The sequence below is a fragment of the Electrophorus electricus genome, chromosome 5, assembly GCF_041902795.1.
Source record: "Electrophorus electricus isolate QZ-2024a chromosome 5, ASM4190279v1, whole genome shotgun sequence".
NCBI lineage: Eukaryota > Metazoa > Chordata > Actinopteri > Gymnotiformes > Gymnotidae > Electrophorus > Electrophorus electricus.
In genome coordinates this window covers 28,169,687-28,190,201 of record NC_137501.1, presented here as the reverse complement: position 1 = coordinate 28,190,201, position 20,515 = coordinate 28,169,687, and the positions used below count along the sequence as shown (strand labels likewise).

General features: G+C 40.6%; 3 protein-coding genes and 1 long non-coding RNA gene across 4 annotated transcripts; 3 read left to right on the top strand and 1 right to left on the bottom strand.

The window, feature by feature from the left end:
* Window positions 1–3,801: 3,801 nt before the first annotated feature.
* Window positions 3,802–4,633, top strand: LOC113582235 (gamma-crystallin M2-like). The gene is made up of 3 exons (XM_027017894.3): window positions 3,802–3,868; window positions 3,948–4,196; window positions 4,301–4,633. Exons 1-3 carry the CDS (start codon window positions 3,854–3,856, stop codon window positions 4,574–4,576), a joined length of 540 nt encoding a protein of 179 aa, XP_026873695.2. The 5' UTR covers window positions 3,802–3,853; the 3' UTR covers window positions 4,577–4,633.
* A 6,471-nt stretch (window positions 4,634–11,104) lies between these two features.
* LOC118241997 (gamma-crystallin M2-like) lies at window positions 11,105–13,564 on the top strand. Its single transcript, XM_035530039.2, has 4 exons — window positions 11,105–11,167; window positions 11,247–11,495; window positions 11,600–11,843; window positions 13,085–13,564. The coding sequence occupies exons 1-4, from the start codon at window positions 11,153–11,155 to the stop codon at window positions 13,111–13,113; spliced, it is 537 nt and encodes a 178-aa protein (XP_035385932.2). The 5' UTR covers window positions 11,105–11,152; the 3' UTR covers window positions 13,114–13,564.
* Window positions 13,565–14,076: 512 nt separating this feature from the next.
* Window positions 14,077–14,893, bottom strand: LOC113582933 (gamma-crystallin M2-like). The gene is made up of 3 exons (XM_081714861.1): window positions 14,836–14,893; window positions 14,508–14,756; window positions 14,077–14,403 (listed from the first exon to the last, which is right to left on the bottom strand). Exons 1-3 carry the CDS (start codon window positions 14,875–14,877, stop codon window positions 14,128–14,130), a joined length of 567 nt encoding a protein of 188 aa, XP_081570987.1. The 5' UTR covers window positions 14,878–14,893; the 3' UTR covers window positions 14,077–14,127.
* Window positions 14,894–14,910: 17 nt separating this feature from the next.
* On the top strand, window positions 14,911–15,894 carry LOC145657982 (uncharacterized). The gene is made up of 3 exons (XR_014123910.1): window positions 14,911–15,162; window positions 15,347–15,615; window positions 15,803–15,894. It is a non-coding gene; the product is annotated as an uncharacterized LOC145657982 (long non-coding RNA).
* The last annotated feature ends 4,621 nt before the right edge of the window (window positions 15,895–20,515 follow it).

Here is a 20,515-nt window from a genome sequence, read left to right as displayed (position 1 = left end):
GCTTCATGTGCTTTTGTTACTGACATCTTGTGTGTATTCATATAAGAACAATCATGCTTCTTCAGGGTAGTGACCAGGTAGTGGGCCTTGAGCTCTGGTTTTGATTGCAAAACTCCAGTCTACCTTTAGACTGCATCCTGGGGCACAGAAACCAGCAAGTGAAACCACAGCTGTGACTTTTAAAAGCACATTTTCTTTCAGCTCCAAGGATAAATCCCTGAAGGCAATGCAGCATACCCGCAGGGTCCTCTCCGTCCGATCCGCAGCACAGACGATCATTGGCGGGCTACTCTTGGAGCGTCCTGTGGTGTAATAACGCAGATCTTTTTTTGAATGTCAGGAGTGAATCAGACACTTGGAGGACAAGTCTTGCTTTCCTGTGATTCCACTGCCTCTAAATGGAGCTTCTATCCTTGGTCATTTTTCTTCATACAATCCTTAACGCCGGCGACAGTGTGAGTGTGTCTGAGACAGAAGCCGCACACCAGGCTATTGAACGTTCATTATGGAGGCAGCATTGAGATGGATTGCCACACGACAGTCTTAAACAAAGAAGTGCATCCATTTCTCTGTGGGTGACCTTGTCCCTTATATGTTTTGATGAACACATGAAACCTGTGATTCGGTCAAGCCAAGCACAAGCAAGGCCGTGTGTGTGTGTGTGTGTGTTTGTGTGTGTGCGTGCACTCATGAGTATATCCATATTACACAATAATCAGGCTAACATTTTATAAGAACCTTGGCTTTACAACTCAGGGTTTAGAGGAAAGGTTAACAAACACAAAAGTGAATTAAAGGATTTACTTCTTTATTTATTTACCAATCTGTTCCCATCTTGCTTGTATGCTTATAGGATGTAATGATTACACCAACCCATTACATTTTTTTTTACAAAAGGTATAAATGTATTCTCTGGCAAAGGGGTCCATTGTATATTCACATGTAAAGATAACAAAAGCACTTCAGCCCTCTATGGGCCTCTGTGCTGTGTTGCTTGGTCAGGAGTTTACACAACAGGAGTGACGTATTCTTTGGTCCTGCTTAAACTCGGCAGGATATATGGTCATCTGTGGGGAAATAGTGTGTATGGAAATTAATTAATGTACAATATTAAAAATCCACCAGCTAATTTTGGTGCCTTTTTTAGTCTTGCTCTGAGACATACCTGACGCACGGCTCCGTCGCGTGCGGAGCCTGAAGGCCCGTGAATGTGAGGGGTCTTGCTTTAGCCTGAGCTGGTGGTAAAAGGCATTATGTCCACTGTAATAAAGGTGCATGTGACACAGTCTGCAGTCCCTTCTGTTTCGCATCCATGTCCTTCCATGCCGTCCCTTCCACGAATCTCCCGCAGTGTGAACGTTTCCAGTTAGCGTCTTAAACTCCAGGCTTATTCTACAGTTACTCATCTTAAGGCAAATGTCTGAATTACTAGTGTGAGCTATCGGTGACTACGCTGACAATAATGGAATAGGTATGCAGCTGCAGTAGTGAGGGATGGATATCTGGTCTCTCACTGTGTGAGGAGAATGGTGTAAAAGAGCTCTAGTGGAACACCGAATTGTACTTTACGGGAACAGTATGAACACGACATTAAAATGGTTCCAGCTGTCGTAGCCGTGCGATGAAGCCAATGTGTGTTTAGAGTTGGCTCTCTGTTATTTGGAGTCATTTCCACTCCGCCTGGGTTCCCCCGGGGAAGACCGTTAACATCGACTAAGGAGCCGATTATACACGCTCAGTGTTGCATTCCACCACGTGCCATTGGTCTGTCCTTCCTTGGCGAGTGTGTGCTAAACCTCAAGGGTAAAATCCTTGACAGACAGACTCTCGCTGCTGCTTCAGTTATGCATGTAATCTCCTAATTACAACACCAGATTACAGTGGTGTTGTAATCTCCTAATTACAACACCCGAGTTCATTTCCTCTCGCCGCTAGTCACATGTACCTATTGTTTCCTGTTAGGTTTATTACATCAGACTGGACTCATCATAATCATGTTGAACCAGTAAGAATATCCTTTTTTCTTTTTTTTTTAATTGCTGTTTCAGTTAATACATATTCGATTTCTTGATTTGGTTTTTCAAAACTCCAGCCAAACAGCAGAAAGAAATGTGGGTTTTCAGTCAAATAAACTGCTCTCCTTTTATCTTAAATTATAGAACATTTTAACATTTTGTTTGCTTATTTCGTTTTAGAAAGTAATTAACAATGACAGATGCTATGCAATTTTCATTATAGGATCACAGCAAAATAAGAAAAATAAAATCATACCACCCAAAAATCCGTTTAAACGTTGTGAAGTCTGGATAAATTAAATAGACTTAAAGATTCATTTATACTGCAAAATGTAGTCAAATAATAAGACAGGTGCAGTGTAACCGTATGAAACTAATGACAAAATGAAAGTTAAAGAAAATAGGCAGTAAGATCGTGTTACTAATTTTATGATGGCTTCTGCCATATGATAATGACGCTTCCTTTGATTGGGTTTCTCGCACATAATTTGATGCGCATATTATATCCCCATTTACTCCGAAATCAATTACGGAACCAGTTAGGGAAAAAAAAACAAACACATTTCCTGAAGGTCTTTTATATTGCGTGATCTAGCACACCTCGAGTTTTAGAGCATAGTACTGATCAACAAATCATCAGAACTGCACGCTTAACATATTAAGCTCAAGATCTTCTGAATAAAACATGACATTTCATAATATGTATTTTATATACATATATAAAATTCTACAGGCCTGGGAGCTTGAGGGAGCTGCGTGGTATTGTAGCTTTCCCAGGACTGCATTCCTCTGGACGGAGATCTGGGATGTTTTGGTTGTGGAATCTAACAATTCTTTCAGTTCATATTCATATGAATGAGACAGGTGATATATATGAAAAAAATCTAGTTATGGCACTAAAATAATATGCAATATGAAACATTGTTAATTTCTGTCTAATATGCTTTCATATTCTTGCTCTGATATGTATTGTATGCATAAATTCTTAAAAGCCTTTGGCACTGTTTTCAAACTGTGCTGTGACCATTGCTTTGAAGTCTTGAATTCAGTGCATTAACATAAAATAAAATGTCAGAAGGCTTCTGTCAGAATTGGATCTGGTTTCTGCTTCAATATTTCTGGTTACTTCCACTGGTTATCATAGCAAAGCTGACCGGGGAAGCTGCAGCGTCTTATGTTTGCTTAATTCATGAAAACATTCCTGTGTGTTAGAGAATGCATTTATTATGAATCATATTTTAAACGTGTATAGAATGAAAATAACTAGATCAAGAGGTGATGTAATTGACAGGAAAGAGCTTTGATAAATATACTTTTGTGTGGTAACTAATTAAACTTCGAAGTTTGCCATAGATTATTCCACAGTCTTTCACTTCTGTTTTGTATTTTATGTACCAAGAATACCGCTATAGTACTCTAGTATATTGAATAAGGAACAAAACTGATCCTAACCGTTTCAGACTACATGACAGCAAACAAACGGTTTCATACTATTGTCAAATGACTCGTTTTGAGACCTTGCATGAAAAAGGCATTCTTAGGGGCCATTCACATATAACAAAAGTAAAATAGCCTCTTCCCCGCACCAACCCACATTTACAAAAGGTGTAAATGTATTCTCTGGCCAAAGGGGTCCATTGTAAATTCACATGTAAACGTAGCAAAGCACTATAGCCCTTTATGGGCCTCTGTGCTGTGTTGCTTGGTCAGGAGTTTACACAACAGGAGTGACGTATTCTTTGGTCCTGGTCAGGTATAAATACAAGGGCTAAACCAGGCAGGATGTAGTTCATCTGTGGGAAACAGCTTTCACGAACCGAACCGGTCAACCAGTCACCATGACTATGGGCAAGGTAGGTGCCAAAGATGAAGTACTTTTAATATACATTTCTAACATAATCAATAATCATTGAAATGCTTCTACCCAATCAGGTCACCTTCTATGAGGACAAGAACTTCATGGGTCGCTCCTATGAGTGCAGTGGTGACTGTGCTGACGTGAACTCCTACATGAGCCGCTGCCACTCCTGCAGGGTGGAGAATGGCTGCTGGATGGTGTACGACCGCCCCGACTACATGGGAAACTGCCACTTCATGAAGAGGGGCGAGTACGCTGACTACAGGAACATGTGGGGATGGGGCATGGCTAACTACATCAGGTCTTGCCGCATGATTCCTTGGGTACAGTATCAGATCTGAAATGTAATTTAGGAAATTCTCAGTTGAGTGTCTGTGTTCCAATAGGTTTTCTCCAAAGTGACAAAGTTTGTTTTCTTCCCAAACAGAACAGAGGATCCTACAGAATGAGGATCTATGACAGGGAGAACTTCATGGGTCAGATGATGGAGATGACGGATGACTGCGATTCCTTCATGGATCGCTACCACTGGTCCGGCGGCTGCATGTCCTGCCACGTGATGGACGGCCACTGGCTTATGTATGAACATCCGGACTACAGGGGCAGGATGTGGTACTTCAGTCCTGGAGAGTACAGGAACTTCAGGAACTGGGGCGACATGAAGTTCATGAGTATGAGGCGTATCATGGATTCCTGGTATTAAATGTGAAAGTAAATGTGAGTAAATATGAAAATAAAGAAATTTTAAAAAGGCAGAAAATCTGTGAAGTTTATGATTCATCAACAGCCCATAAAATACTCTTCATTATATCGATCGGTTTAGGAAAGGTCCTTTCTACAGCATATTCAAGTATTTACAGTGCTTTACAAGTCTGAAAGAACTTGAAAGAAATACCTTCAGAGGGACCAGGATCCCATGTTCTTCTGGCTGGAGAAAACCCATCCTCCTCTGGGACAAGTCAATGGAATTTTGATATAAGATTTACTGAGAAAAATAAGATTTACAAAGAATGGGTAGATCTTGACTGTTACTGGGGAAAGATTTTTAAGATGAGTCAATTAAAGTCAATCAAAATTAAGACTGACAACAACATGGTGGTTCATTGAAGGCCTTAGATATATACAGGATGTTAGTATGTGGTATCAATTTCAGAAACCAAAAAAAGATCATGAGTGCAGTTTATGGTCTGTGGCAGGGACCCATCAGATGTCATGTCAATCAGTTAGAAAATAAAAAAAATAATTAAATGAAACAGATTTATAAAATGGATTCATTTCTACAGAAAGAATGAAGCACTATTGTAAGTCCTTCTGAATGTCTGCTATATGCTGTGAATATGACTGTAAATGTAATTTAGTAGTCTGACATCATTCTTTGTTGTAAGTAGGCTCTCTTTAATAGTTTTTAAATTAAACAGGCAGTTGTTCTCTGTTTCTACTAATCTGAAGATGCCCATGATGTGCTAATAAAGCATAGTATGATCGTTTTCCATGAGCCATTATAACTACACCTTTCCCTTCACAACAGCTTGATTTACACGGTACATTTAAAAGGCAGAAGGTATCTACCCAAGCGCTGCATACTGATCAACTGAATAAGATGGCTTTAAGCAAATAAAATATTATTTAAAAGCAAACACTACCAAAGACTTAAAACAGCACAACATGCTAAAATAATTTATCTAGGAAACTAACATGCTGGGAGAATAATAAAAAAAAAGACAAAAAGAAACTGACGACAGAACAGAAAGAAGCCAAGACACACTAGCATGAGTTTTCAAAGGACTCAAATGCTGGAGAAAATGATCAGGTTTTAAAATTCGACTTAAAATGTATATTGTTGTACACTTTGTGCACAATTATTATGCAAGAGTATTTTGACCATATCATAATTTCTATACATATTTTCCAACTGTGAGCTGTATAAACTTGAATGCTTATTGGATTGAAGCATATCAGGTGATGTGTATTTTTGTAATGAGAGAGGGTGCGGTCTAAGGAGATCAACACCCTATATCATGTGCATATTTATTAAGCAGCTTCTTTTTCTCAGGCAAATGGGCCAAAATCAGATTTAACTGACTGAAAGAAATTGTAAAAAGCCTTTCAGAGGGATGCAGCACTCAAAATTGCTAAAAATTTGGGAGGGCATGATTACAGGTCCATCAGATGTTTTGTTGCAAATAGCCAACAGGGTTGCAAGATGCAAATGAACTGACAAAGGTTTGAGAAGAATCAAACGTGAACCCATTATCCTCTAGTGATGTCATGTTCCATAGCTGCAACCTACCTGGAGTGCCCAGAAGTACAAGGTGTTCAGTACTCATTTGACATGGTCAAGGTAAGGAAAGCTGAAACCCGACCACCACTGAATAAGATACACAAGGTAAAACATCAAGACTGGGCCAAGAAATATCTGAAGAGAGAATTTGTAAAGGTTTAATAGACTGATGAGACTAGAGTGATTCTTGACGGATCAGATGGACGGGTCCGTGGCTGGATCAGTAACACACAGAGCTCCACTTCAACTCAGACGCCAGCAAGGTGGAAGTGGGGCACTGCTATGGGCGGGTATTATTAAAGATGAGCTAGTTGGACCTTTTTGGGTTGAAGTTGGACTCAAAATCAACTCCCAAACCTACTGCCAGTTTTTAGAAGACACTTTCTTCAAGCAGTGGTACATGGAAAAAGTCTGCATCTTTCAAGAAGGCCATGATTTTTATGCAGGACAGTGTTGCATCGCATGCATCAAAGCACTCCACTGCGTGGCTATCCAGTAAAGGCCTTAAAGATGAAAGAATATTGACATGGCCCCTTCCTCACCTGACCTACACCCGATTGAGAACTTGTGGACACTTCTTAAATGGAAGATTTGCGGTGAAGGAAAACAGCACAGCTCTCTGAACAGTGTCTGGGAGGCTGTGGTTGCTGCTGCACAAAAAGTTGATCATCAACAGATTAAGAAACTGACAGATTTCATGAATGGTAGGCTTATGACTGCTATTGAAAACAAGGGCGGCTATACTGGTCACTGATTTATTAATTTTTTTGTTATTGTTGAAATGTCAGAAATGTTTAATTATAAATTTAGTTGCTTGTTTATTATTCTCACTTTAACAGATGAAAAAGTGAGATGGGAAGATTTCCATTTTTCATTTAGTTTCATAATAATTATGCACACATAGATATTCTCCTAAGAAAGCCAAAACCTCACTTTCACTTATTCATGTTTTGTAATGTTTTAGCAGGGGCGAGGCGAGAGGCAGAACGCAAATGCAGGAGGCTATTTAATGAGCGAGGCTAACAAAAACATGGGAGGCTAATAAACAGAGACAAATGTTTGAGGTTTATTAACATTTTGGATTGACCGAGAGCACTGTAGTTGTTCAATAATAAAATGAATCCTCAAAAATACAACTTGCCTAATAATTGTGCACACATTATATATTGTGTGGGGATGATTTGATGAAGAACAGGAAACTGTTCCAAAGCTTTGGAGCAGCCACAGAGAAAGCCCGCTCACCTTTTGACCTCAACGTAGAAGGCAGAACAGATAAAACCATCTGATTAGTAAATCATAGGGCTTTAAGAGTGGAATGGAGGCTGATAAGATAAGAGATGTAGCTTGGTACCATGCTGTTCAAAAAATGAACAGTAAAGCCTTAAATTCTACTCTGTGCCTGACTGGTAGCCAGTGCGAGTATGTCAGTACAGGGGTAATGCTCTCCCTTTTCTTGGTGACTGTCTGAAGCCTCATGGCTGCATGTTGGAGTAACAGCAGGTTTGATGAGCTTGACTGAGTTTTTCTAGATAAAGTGAATTGCAGTAGTCAATGCGAGAGGAGAATCTTTTCTAGATTTTTAGAATTTAGAATCTTTTGCAGATTTCTAAAAGACAGGACAGAAACTACCTCTCACAACTTTGTTTATTTGTTTTTCAAGCCTAAGAGTGGAATAAAAAATACAAGTTTTTTGCATGACTATGTCCATTAGATGATAATGGTGACAAATCACTTGCTATATCTTTTTTTCCTGGTTTTCCAGATTTTTCTCCCTATTTGGGGAAACTAAATATCATCTACTTAACAGTGATATGATATTTTATACCTCCGGAAGATGGGTCCAAGTGAGAACATGTATAAAAAGAACATGAGAGGCCCAACATAGAGCCCTGAGGTATTCCACATGTAATAGATGCTAATGAGGAATGTCAAGTACACATCAAGACAGAAAATGTTATGTTTTCCAAATATAAGACAAAAAACTTCAGTGCGGTACTCTGGATGCCAATACCACACTACAGACAATCCAACAAAACATTGTGATTCACTGTGTCAAAGGCTGAGCTTAAATCTAACAAAATTAAAACAACACACTTTCCAGAGTCAGAGGCACATAGTAAATCACTAGATACACTAAGCTGGGCAGATTCACTAGGGTTTTGTGATTGGAATTTATCAAGAATCATCTTGATAAATCAAGAGCATCTTCTTTAAAATCTTTCATAAGAATGGTGGCTTAGAGATGGGTCTAAAATTCTTAAGAACTGATGGATCCAGGCCTGGCTCCTTTAAAAGAGGCTGGACAGCTGCATATTTAAAGTAAGTTGGAACAGTGCCATTTGTTAAGCTACAACTTAGAAAGGATGCTAGGACCAACCGCCTGTGCCACATCCTTAAGAATCTGCATGGGACCACATCCAGGGAGCAAGTGATAGGCCTCATTTGCATAATGAAATCAGATAGGGCATTTATACTGGCTCAAACCAACAGAGGGATGCAGAACATGCAGATAAGTCAGAATAATAATTGGCCACAAGTAAAATATCTGCTCTTATGACATCAATTGACATTTTGTCAATTAAAAAATCTCATAAATTATTTTTGTACTTCTGCAGAAGCCTCAGGCATGGCTGTAATTGCAAGGTGATGTACTGTATTAATTGTGTTAAACAGAGTTTTAGGACTGTGAGTTGTTTTGCAGTAATATCAGAAAAATATTTTGCTCTTGCAGCCTTTACAGAGTGCAAATGATTTGCTAGACATTCTCTCATAATTTGGTAGGAAATTTGATGCTTTTGGTTTTCCCATTTTTGTTCTGTCTTCCTGCATTCCTGTCTAAAGGCAATGGCATCACTGCTGAGCCATGGCTGGGTTTATTCTTTGGTCTTTCTGCATTTTAAAGGAGCAACGAAATCTGTAATGCCAGTGCAAGTAGAATTGAAGAAAGAATACAGTTCATCGGTTTTCATGTCTTGAGAGGGATTCTCTGTCGTGGAAACTGAAGGAAAACTAAGAGATGTAATCAAATTAAATGAAGTGACCAGTTATAGAAAGTCCCCAACCAGTGGCTTAGAAGGACAACAGAAAGTTAAAATCACCAAGATGCGTGACTTTATCAATGCTGGAAAAAGCAACAGATTTCTGACACCACAAGTTAATAGCACAAAGTTCAGATCTCATCTTCTGATTTAAAATGATTAAAATCAGTACAGTGACCGCTTCTGGTAGTGTGGTTGTCCATGGATCAGAAAATGTATACTTGAATCTGAAATTGTTCTGTAGGCCTTATATAGGGGAGTACATAGGACATAGGACATGAGCTAATGGAATTTACACTTCCTGTAGTGGAAAATAAGGTAAAGGAGTAATCCATTTGGGATGTCTGATGTTTCATTCATATGTTTCACTTGGTAATTTGATCATTAAGAATCGCATACTCTTGGAGTAGTAAACAAATCATTTTAAAAAATACATACAATTCTAATTTTAGATCAAGATGATCGCATCTCTCCAGATTTTGCAAATTAATTAATTTGGCAATTTGCTACCTATTTTCTTTCTAGATGTTCGCTATAATTGTGCATATGTTTCATACAGCCAATAAACTCTCCTGGACAGATTCTGCTCTGAATACTGCATTTGACCACCAGTGTCCACCTGAAATAGCCAGGACACTGAGATCAAAAAAACCAAGCAGACCAAATGGAACCCACTGCTGCTGGCAAGAGAGTAAACTGTGGGCTAAGCTGAGGCTAAACCCTCACAGGCCCACAGTGCACGGAACCTTCCTCACTGACATCCAGTCTCTTTAGCTTCCAGAGAGGTCACATTCCAAAGAAGGAAAAACAATGATGTCCGCCTTTTACTGATGTTCCCTTAACGTTGGGTGACTGTGGAAACTCAGGACCTCCCAGCAAAGCTGTGCTTCTACCTGATGACCTGCTGCTGGCACCCCTTAGCTGTGTGCTAAGGACCTGTGCAGAACAACCAGCTGGGGTCTTTATGACGATTATGAAGGGGCTGTTCACTCTTCTACCACAACCACAAACTCTTCACTCTTCTCCCACAACCATGAGCTGTTCGCATTTCTCCAGCTACTATGAGCTGTTCACATTTCTACAGCTACCATGAGCTGTTCACTCCTCTCCCACAATCACAAGCTGTTCACTCCTCTCCCACTACCACTAATCGAACTGTTCACTCTTCTCCCACAACCATGAGCTGTTCACTCCTCTCCCACAACCACAAATCAAACTGTTCACTCTTCTCCCACAACCATCGACTGTATTAACTCCTCTCACATTCCTGAAGCACATCATATTCAACTGCCATTGCTTTTAATTTGTGATAATTTTTTTTTAACTGAAGAAAGAATTTTATATACATTTTTTAATTACCATAATGTTAAAATTAAACAGAAACATTAGTGTAGTGTGATTATCAAGTGATTATTATATTTTTTATTTGTCTGGTGTTTTTACTCTTTTTATTCATTAAATTCCCACTCTGTAGGCAAGCCCAAAATGGTACAAGTAAATTCACAGATTGTTAGAGAAGATGTAATTACAACCTCTCGTTATCAATAATGTTCAAATCCATGTTAGCCCCATAATGTTAAAATGTTCAACCCCACATAAACCCCACATAAACCTCAAAGGGCAGGTTCAATTATTTGTCAAATGATTGATCAGTTAATCACTTAATTATTGTGTAACCCAAATGACCTCTGGTACAAAACAATGTATTTGAATAGGTGGAATATTGTGCTGTCAAAGGGATACAGTCTAAGGTCTTCTGGAGACTGTGTCATGGAATTGTAAAAAAAGTGCTTTATCCCTCTATGGGCCTCTGTGCTGTGTTGCTTGGTCAGGGGTTTACACAACAGGAGTGACGTATTCTTTGGTCCTGGTCAGGTATAAATACAAGGGCTAAACCAGGCAGGATGTAGTTCATCTGTGGGAAACAGCTTTCACGAACCGAACCGGTCAACCAGTCACCATGACTATGGGCAAGGTAGGTGCCAAAGATGAAGTACTTTTAATATACATTTCTAACATAATCAATAATCATTGAAATGCTTCTACCCAATCAGGTCACCTTCTATGAGGACAAGAACTTCATGGGTCGCTCCTATGAGTGCAGTGGTGACTGTGCTGACGTGAACTCCTACATGAGCCGCTGCCACTCCTGCAGGGTGGAGAATGGCTGCTGGATGGTGTACGACCGTCCCGACTACATGGGAAACTGCCACTTCATGAAGAGGGGCGAGTACGCTGACTACAGGAACATGTGGGGATGGGGCATGGCTAACTACATCAGGTCTTGCCGCATGATTCCTTGGGTACAGTATCAGATCTGAAATGTAATTTAGGAAATTCTCAGTTGAGTGTCTGTGTTCCAATAGGTTTTCTCCAAAGTGACAAAGTTTGTTTTCTTCCCAAACAGAACAGAGGATCCTACAGAATGAGGATCTATGACAGGGAGAACTTCATGGGTCAGATGACGGAGATGACGGATGACTGCGATTCCTTCATGGATCGCTACCACTGGTCCGGCGGCTGCATGTCCTGCCACGTGATGGACGGCCACTGGCTTATGTATGAACATCCGGACTACAGGGGCAGGATGTGGTACTTCAGTCCTGGAGAGTACAGGAACTTCAGGAACTGGGGCGACATGAAGTTCATGAGTATGAGGCGTATCATAATGTGAAAATAAACAGATATTGAAAAAATTCAGGAAATCAGTCTAAAAAAAAGTCAGTATTAAACATTTCACAAGGCAAAAGAATAAACGTAGAAACAATCACTTGTGCACTCATAGGAGTGACCCATGAAGTCCCTGACCACGTCAAGGATAACCTGTTTAGAAAAGAAACTATAATACAATGAATAAAAATTTTAAAATATATCAATTATACAGTTTTATATAATAAGGCTAATAATAATATATAATCTCTAATAAGGTATATATATATATATATATATATATATATATATATATATATATATATATATATATATATATATGGAAAACTTTTTATATAAAATTTTATAAACTGGTGTGACAAGGGCGAGGCAGGGTGACAGTCATGGAGGTCCTGCCCTTCAGGCCAAGTTAAACAAGATGTAGAATTTAGTACAGTTATATACTTGTTATTGCTCTACTGCAACAAATGATGTGGTAAAACACAGAAGAACATGGGATGTTGAAATGTTTCAAACACAGGAGAATATGTTGGAGTCTGTGCTTTTAGTTCTTTTAGACTTAAAATTTTAATGCTACTACAGCATGACATTCGTTTCCAGTAATTAGTTCTATTTCCGGCTCATTAATTCTGTCAGTATGGTATTCCAGAGTGAATCTGGCTACATCACAAATGTATTTCTCTTTATCTTTGTAGAACACTATAAAGGAGGCAAATTGTGCAGCTATTATATGATCTGGAGGGAGTCATTAGCATGATTTGCTAATAATTTCAGAGGGATTTGCTCACTAGTGAATGTAGCTCACACACTTAAGTGCTGCTCTCGGAAGCGGCCATCTTTGTTTCTTGGTATATACTTCCGGGGAGCATAACTCGAACCGCTGAGTGTGATCTGAGTCACATGACTGAACAGGCTAGAAATGCTGATAAAGGACGTGAGGATCATGCGGATTGGCTGACAGCAACATCTTCAACTTGGTGCTCATGACAACAGACATGTTTGGGTACAACAACGTGTACAGTTCAGAGGTTAACGGTCCAGAGTACTAAAATGTTCCATCTAGAAGAGACGAGATACTCTGGGTAATGTGAGTGTATACAGACACGTGATCGAACTGACAGAAGTGATAATACAGACAGAAATTTTAAATGCTTATACATTACACTGTGTAACGCGCGGTGGCCTGAGTGCCGCTTAAAATCTTGCCTGTATTTGGCTCCAGGAACAACCCTCTTCAGTGTCCAGCAGTAGTCTGCTAACATACAAGGGACCCACTTCCCTTGCTATGCAATATGTCAGGCAAGTATATTGGAACAACAAGAAAAATTACTTGAATTCATATCATGTAAATAAATAACTTAAAAATATAGTATGGCAATCTGTTTTTTCAAAACATTATTTTTATAAAACTCATGGAGTTAGCTTTGCCTTCTGAGTGTATTCTGCATGACCTGCTTTCCTGCTTTATAATGGATCATGGAAAACGATCATACTATGCTTTATTAGCACATCATGGGCATCTTCAGATTAGTAGAAACAGAGAACAACTGCCTGTTTAATTTAAAAACTATTAAAGAGAGCCTACTTACAACAAAGAATGATGTCAGACTACTAAATTACATTTACAGTCATATTCACAGCATATAGCAGACATTCAGAAGGACTTACAATAGTGCTTCATTCTTTCTGTAGAAATGAATCCATTTTATAAATCTGTTTCATTTAATTATTTTTTTATTTTCTAACTGATCGACATGACATCTGATTGGCTCCTGCCACAGATCATAAACTGCACTCATGAACTTTTTTTGGTTTCTGAAATTGATACCACATACTAACATCCTGTATATATTTAAGGCCTTCAATGAACCACCATGTTGTTGTCAGTCTTAATTTTGATTGACTTTAATTGACTCATCTTAAAAATCTTTCCCCAGTAACAGTCAAGATCTACCCATTCTTTGTAAATCTTATTTTTCTCAGTAAATCTTATATCAAAATTCCATTGACTTGTCCCAGAGCAGGATGGGTTTTCTCCAGCCAGAAGAACATGGGATCCTGGTCCCTCTGAAGGTATTTCTTTCAAGTTCTTTCAGACTTGTAAAGCACTGTAAATACTTGAATATGCTGTAGAAAGGACCTTTCCTAAACCGATCAATATAATGAAGAGTATTTTATGGGCTGTTGATGAATCATAAACTTCACAGATTTTCTGCCTTTTTAAAATTTCTTTATTTTCATATTTACTCACATTTACTTTCACATTTAATACCAGGAATCCATGATACGCCTCATACTCATGAACTTCATGTCGCCCCAGTTCCTGAAGTTCCTGTACTCTCCAGGACTGAAGTACCACATCCTGCCCCTGTAGTCCGGATGTTCATACATAAGCCAGTGGCCGTCCATCACGTGGCAGGACATGCAGCCGCCGGACCAGTGGTAGCGATCCATGAAGGAATCGCAGTCATCCGTCATCTCCGTCATCTGACCCATGAAGTTCTCCCTGTCATAGATCCTCATTCTGTAGGATCCTCTGTTCTGTTTGGGAAGAAAACAAACTTTGTCACTTTGGAGAAAACCTATTGGAACACAGACACTCAACTGAGAATTTCCTAAATTACATTTCAGATTTGATACTGTACCCAAGGAATCATGCGGCAAGACCTGATGTAGTTAGCCATGCCCCATCCCCACATGTTCCTGTAGTCAGCGTACTCGCCCCTCTTCATGAAGTGGCAGTTTCCCATGTAGTCGGGACGGTCGTACACCATCCAGCAGCCATTCTCCACCCTGCAGGAGTGGCAGCGGCTCATGTAGGAGTTCACGTCAGCACAGTCACCACTGCACTCATAGGAGCGACCCATGAAGTTCTTGTCCTCATAGAAGGTGACCTGATTGGGTAGAAGCATTTCAATGATTATTGATTATGTTAGAAATGTATATTAAAAGTACTTCATCTTTGGCACCTACCTTGCCCATAGTCATGGTGACTGGTTGACCGGTTCGGTTCATGAAAGCTGTTTCCCACAGATGAACTACATCCTGCCTGGTTTAGCCCTTGTATTTATACCTGACCAGGACCAAAGAACACATTGTTCCTGTTGTATAAACAACAAAACAACTGCAGACCCACAGAAAGAGAATGGCAACTCACTAAAGCTGGGAAAGATACTATTTGGGTCTTTAAAGCCTACAGACACATCAGGACTGGAAACCTTTTGTTACTTTTGTTGTAGAAAATGTCTGCTGTTCATCCTATTAACTCCCGCTATTTGTCCGCAAGAGCTGCTGTAATGGGTAATATAGCTTTGACATTTCATTTAGAAGCTAGTTAGTCGCATTTATTGTTAAAAAACATGTGAGTGCATGGCCTGGTCTTCAGTCAGTTCTCACAGTGCCAGAAGGTCATTTCAGTTGCACTACTAGAGCACACGACTCCTTTTCATCTGTTTTATTGTTGACGCCTTTATTCTGTTTATAGGCCACCCATAAGATGAGTTCCCGTCGAAATCATCTCAATCCAGTCATGTCGTCTCTGCATGTGTGAAATTGGCACGGTCACCCTTGATTTTGCTCATTAGAGCCCTGGAAATGGATCTTTATAAAACCGCCTTGTCCTATCGTCTATTGCTCTATAAAAATAAAAATGGAATTGAATTCAGTGGTGGCCAGGGCTCTCATATTGCCAACCCTGAAAGACAGTTAATAGACAAATGCTCTGTCTCACAAAGATGATGGAATCTTTATGAGGTAATTGTGCCCAGTTACCTCACATTAGCCCACATTAAGCAAATAATAATTGCATAATTTCTACTTAGACTGTCAAGCAAACTCTTTATGGGAAGACCCCTTCTGTTTAGTGGCTTAAGTTTGTATAGTCATTTTGATCCATTCTGTCAGACCAGTCATTTTTTTTTCTTGTGTTCTACCTGCATAGTCGAGTGACAGCAAAGAGCCTGAAGCATCCTGAAAGCAACATATGAGGAGAGACGGACTACAACAAATTATCTCCAGACTCCAGAAATGCTAAATCCCACTGTAATAGTCTGAGTGTGTGTGTGTGTGTGTGTGTGTGTGTGTGTGTGCGTGTGTTTGGGGCGGGGTTGGGGGGGGGGGTAGGAGAATGAGGTCTCTTGTGTCGGCATAATTATTTATTCATGGACTCTGCAGTTAGAGGGGTGTTTTTGTCATTTTTCACAGGAGACAAAATAACTCGTAGTGCTGTAGTTTTATGCTTGAACTTAAAGCTGAATTTACTGGTGTGTGAGTTAACCTGTACAACCCTGTGCGTGCTCCCTCTCTGTTTCTCTCTCTCCCTCTCCCTCTCTCTCTCTTTGTCCCTCCTTCTCTCTCTCTCTCTCTCTCTCTCTCTCTCTCTCTCTCTCTCTCTCTCTCTCTCTCTCTCTCGTGTATGCACATGAGCATACATGCATGCTGCATATTTAAGAGAATCCTGACACTGTAAAATGGTCTCTGTGGAAGTGAGCTCCCAATGATATGAGGCCAGTTTTAACATTGCCTCTTAATGACCAAGGTCAAGTCTTGAGCCAGTTAAACTGTTTCCGGATCAGTGTGTGTGTCCCTGGTCACGGCGTGACTGTGTGTGTTAAAAGGCTCATCTGTCTTCATGTGTGGACAGAGTTTTCAAATGGCTGAGAGGCAGCAGTCAGTGACACTAAGAGACTTAGCAATAATCACCGGATTCCCTCAGGAACAGACAGAGGAGAACCTGTCTGTGCAAGGGTTTAATACAGTGTGTGTGTGTGTGTGTGTGTGTGTGTGTGTGCATGTGCGTGCATGTGTTTGTGTGTGTGCGTGCCTAAGGTCAGAAGATCAAGCTGTGAATGCTAGTTGTAAATGAATCACAGTTGATCCTACGCTAAATTTATCATCCTTCTCCCTCAATCGATAAACCAGGGACTTATTGGACAAGTGAGATATGTGTGTGTGTGTGTGAAAGAGAAAGCAAAGGAGAGAGAGAGAGTGTGTGTGTGTGTTCTGATGGTAAACACAGCTAAACTGGCGTAGCTGTGTGTTCAAGGCTTGGGAAGAGGGTTTTCCTTTCTGTTGACAAGTTTGTTTCAAAGGTTTCAAACGTTGGCCAGAAACAATAGCACTGCTAAAGTGCCTCCTGCCTCAGCTGCCCTCACTGGCACTGCTACAGTGCCTCCTGCCTCAGCTGCCCTCACTGGCACTGCTACAGTGCCTCCTGCCTCAGCTGCCCTCACTGGCACTGCTACAGTGCCTCCTGCCTCAGCTGCCCTCACTGGCACTGCTACAGTGCCTCCTGCCTCAGCTGCCCTCACTGGCACTGCTACAGTGCCTACTGCCTCAGCTGCCCTCACTGGCACTGCTACAGTGTCTCCTGCCTCAGCTGCCCTCACTGGCACTGCTACAGTGCCTCCCGCCTCAGCTGCCCTCACTGGAACTGCTGCAGCGTCTCCTGCCTCAGATGGGCTCAGTGGCACTGCACCTTAGAAACTTCAGCAAAACCTGCAAAACGTGGAGGGGAGGTGGATAGGAATAAATATAACTCCATGGCAAAGTTTTATGCGGCTCCAGTGCAACAGGATGGAAATGCGCATCGTAGACAGTCTCCAGCACTGCGTTTAGTTAGGAACACCTACCTCCTTACTGGAAACTTCGCTATGTGTACATAGAGCTGCACAATTATAGCTGGAAGCCCATTCATTGTGGGCTAAGGATTTCTAACTGAAATCTGCAGTGTTTGATTAATGAATGTTTCTAATAAAGTGTCTGCTAATAAACTTGCTACGATCTATAAAATTGGAAACTCTATCAACTCTATAAACTTGTCTTTTAATTGTAACGCCTAAGACAGCAGAGGTGTCCTGAAACATTGCCTAGAGACTTATTTGAATAACTCTCACTAGTAAACAAAGGACACTAGTAAGCAAAGGACACGAGATGCTTTCTTCTTCCTTCTTCTTCTTCTTCTTCTTCTTCTTCTTCTTCTTCTTCTTCTTCTTCTTCTTCTTTACTTTTAACCTTGAGCTGCTAGCCAGAATTGCGTAATTGCACATGCTCAGCTGGGTAAAAGCTTAAGAACACTTGCACATATGAAATTGTCACGGTTCATTGGTTGTGCAGAAAAACCACTCTGAGAGGCCAACCAGCAGCGCATAATGCAAAAGAAATATTTCTGTCCCCTCTCTGCTGTTTGCTCTCAAAGTGCAGGCGAGCTGCTACTTGTCGAGTTGTAAATGAGGATAGGCACTACACCCGGCACTCTCATTGGTCCTTAGAAGCAGTCGTGACATCTGCTTTCTATTTTCTCCCAAGTTGGAGTTACAGTTTTAGTTTGCCGCGTCTTCTGGGGGACCCTCTGAAATTGTAGAATGTCTGGAAGACTCTGTTAGATATTAATCAACATTATTACAGAATCTGATTCATAAAGACAAGGGACATTAGATTGATGCAGTTAATAGATTTTTATGCAGTTTTGCCTACAGCATTGGCCAAAATGCTGTATGACTGTATGATGTATGATTAGTTCAAGTTCAAGTTCAAAGTTTATTTGTCACGTACACAGTCATACATGGTATAACTGGCAGTGAAATGCCTTTTGTAACAGCGCTGTCTGTGGCTGAGGAGAGATGCAGGAAAATGGAATGCGGTTTAATGAATAAATAAATATGTTATGATGAATGAAGAGGGGCTGTATACTACGTATATAGTATACTATGCGTATAGTACGCATATAGATTATGTCCAAACACAAGTCTCAAACCTGAGGCAGTTGGGCGTATACTTCAGAGTGACATGTAGTGACTGACATGCAGACCAACAAATGTAACTGTGCATTCTGTAGCCACACAGATGATTGACATCAGCATTAACCAATGTCGACTATAGCGTCGGACCATGACTTAACTTCAAGTTTCATTTTTATTTTGTCTAGTTTACAAATAATTCATATTTTGCATGTGTTAGTAGTGGCCATTAAAATGATTGAAGCCATTATTGTGGTCCTCAGTTTGTCAATGATCAAAGCATCAGTCAATTTCATGTGATTGCTTAGCAGATTGCTCATCGACTTCCATGGGAGCAACAGCACTCTTTGTAAGTAGTTGATTGTTGAGGAGTCCAACTATCATGCACCGATCAGATTAACAAAAGGTATAATTAAAGCCACAAACTGCTGGCAGTACATGAGACGATATTTTGCGGCGAGGTTGCTATGTCTACCTGACAGCGTTGGCCTTCGGAGTATCGCAGGAACAACCATGGCTGACACAGAGAAATGGCTTTGTAATATTTAGCCTAAAATTAGCTAACACTGGCCTTGACAAACACTCCCAGCTGTCATGGCTCCCTTAGATGATGGTTTGTTGATCGCTATTAATTAACAATTAAAACATCAAACATTGAAACAAATGATGGGGCCCTTTGAATTTGATAGCATTTCTTTTGGCCCCAGGCAGAAACTGTGCTCCCACGTAAAACAAAACAAAACACTTACAGATGCCAGTATGCAGAGAATGAACAGAGCAGACTGGTTATGAGAGCAGGTAGGCTGTTCGGTAGAAGTGAACACGGTTTCACTTAAGCCTAGTAAAGCAGAGCTAGTTGTTTTACTGCATGTAAGACTTGGTGGTGAAGATTCAGTCTTGTGGTTGAATGGGGTTGGAGATGTATCTTTGCAAGAGGAACAACAGTGAATCTTCTGACTTGAGGTGCCCCTGTGTGTGTGTGTGTGTGTGTGTGTGTGTGTGTGTGTGCGTGTGTGTGTGTGTCTGTGTGTGTGTATGTTACGAGGGGCTCTTGTGATGTTTTTGTGCTAAAAGGGGCTTCTGTGATGTCTGTATGTGTGTGTGTGTGTGTGTGTGTGTGTGTGTGTGTGTGTGTGTGTGTGTGTGTAGTGTGTGTAGTGAGTTTTCTGATCACGCGGCTCTCAGATGGAGTGTAGGTGTGCTTTTCCTCTTTCAGGTGAATTCTGTAAGTCTTACTCCAAATATAATTGGGCTTTTGCTTTCAGTACAGACTCAGTGCATGCCTACTGACCTTACCCCCCCCGACAATAACTTTCTAAACTTGTGTCAACTTTTTCAATTATTTTGAAAAAGGAAAGCTCATTGTGTGTGCGTGTGTGTGTGTGTGTGTGTGTGTGTGTGTATGCGTGTGTTTATGGCTCAATCGTTCTTATATTTAAAACCTTCCGCAGCAAAATTTGTAAAGATTACACTTAATATACGCTTCAGTGCCACACTAGATCAAAGTTCTTTAGCACTTATTTTTTCTATGACTATCTCTCTAGCTTTTAACAGTTGATATTTTTTAATGAACTCCGAGGGCCACGGAATTCCCAAAGTCACTCCAGATCATGTGCTGCTGTTTAACCTTCGTTTTGGCGAGAGAAACGCAGACTCCTCGGCTCGATTCTCTTGATTTGTTACCTGATTTACCGTCCCCTGACTCCCAGCCAATCTCCGCCACATTGCTAAATCAATAAGCTTGTTGACAAATGGTCCTCCTGACACACGAGGTGACGGGAATCGACTAAAAACGATCAGCAGGGGCCCTTCGTAAGCAACCGTTTGGACCCCTCCCGCGAGGACGTTCACCCCTCTGACATGCACCCCGACTCCCGTTCGATCACCACAGAGAGAGACACCTCTGCACAGCTCAT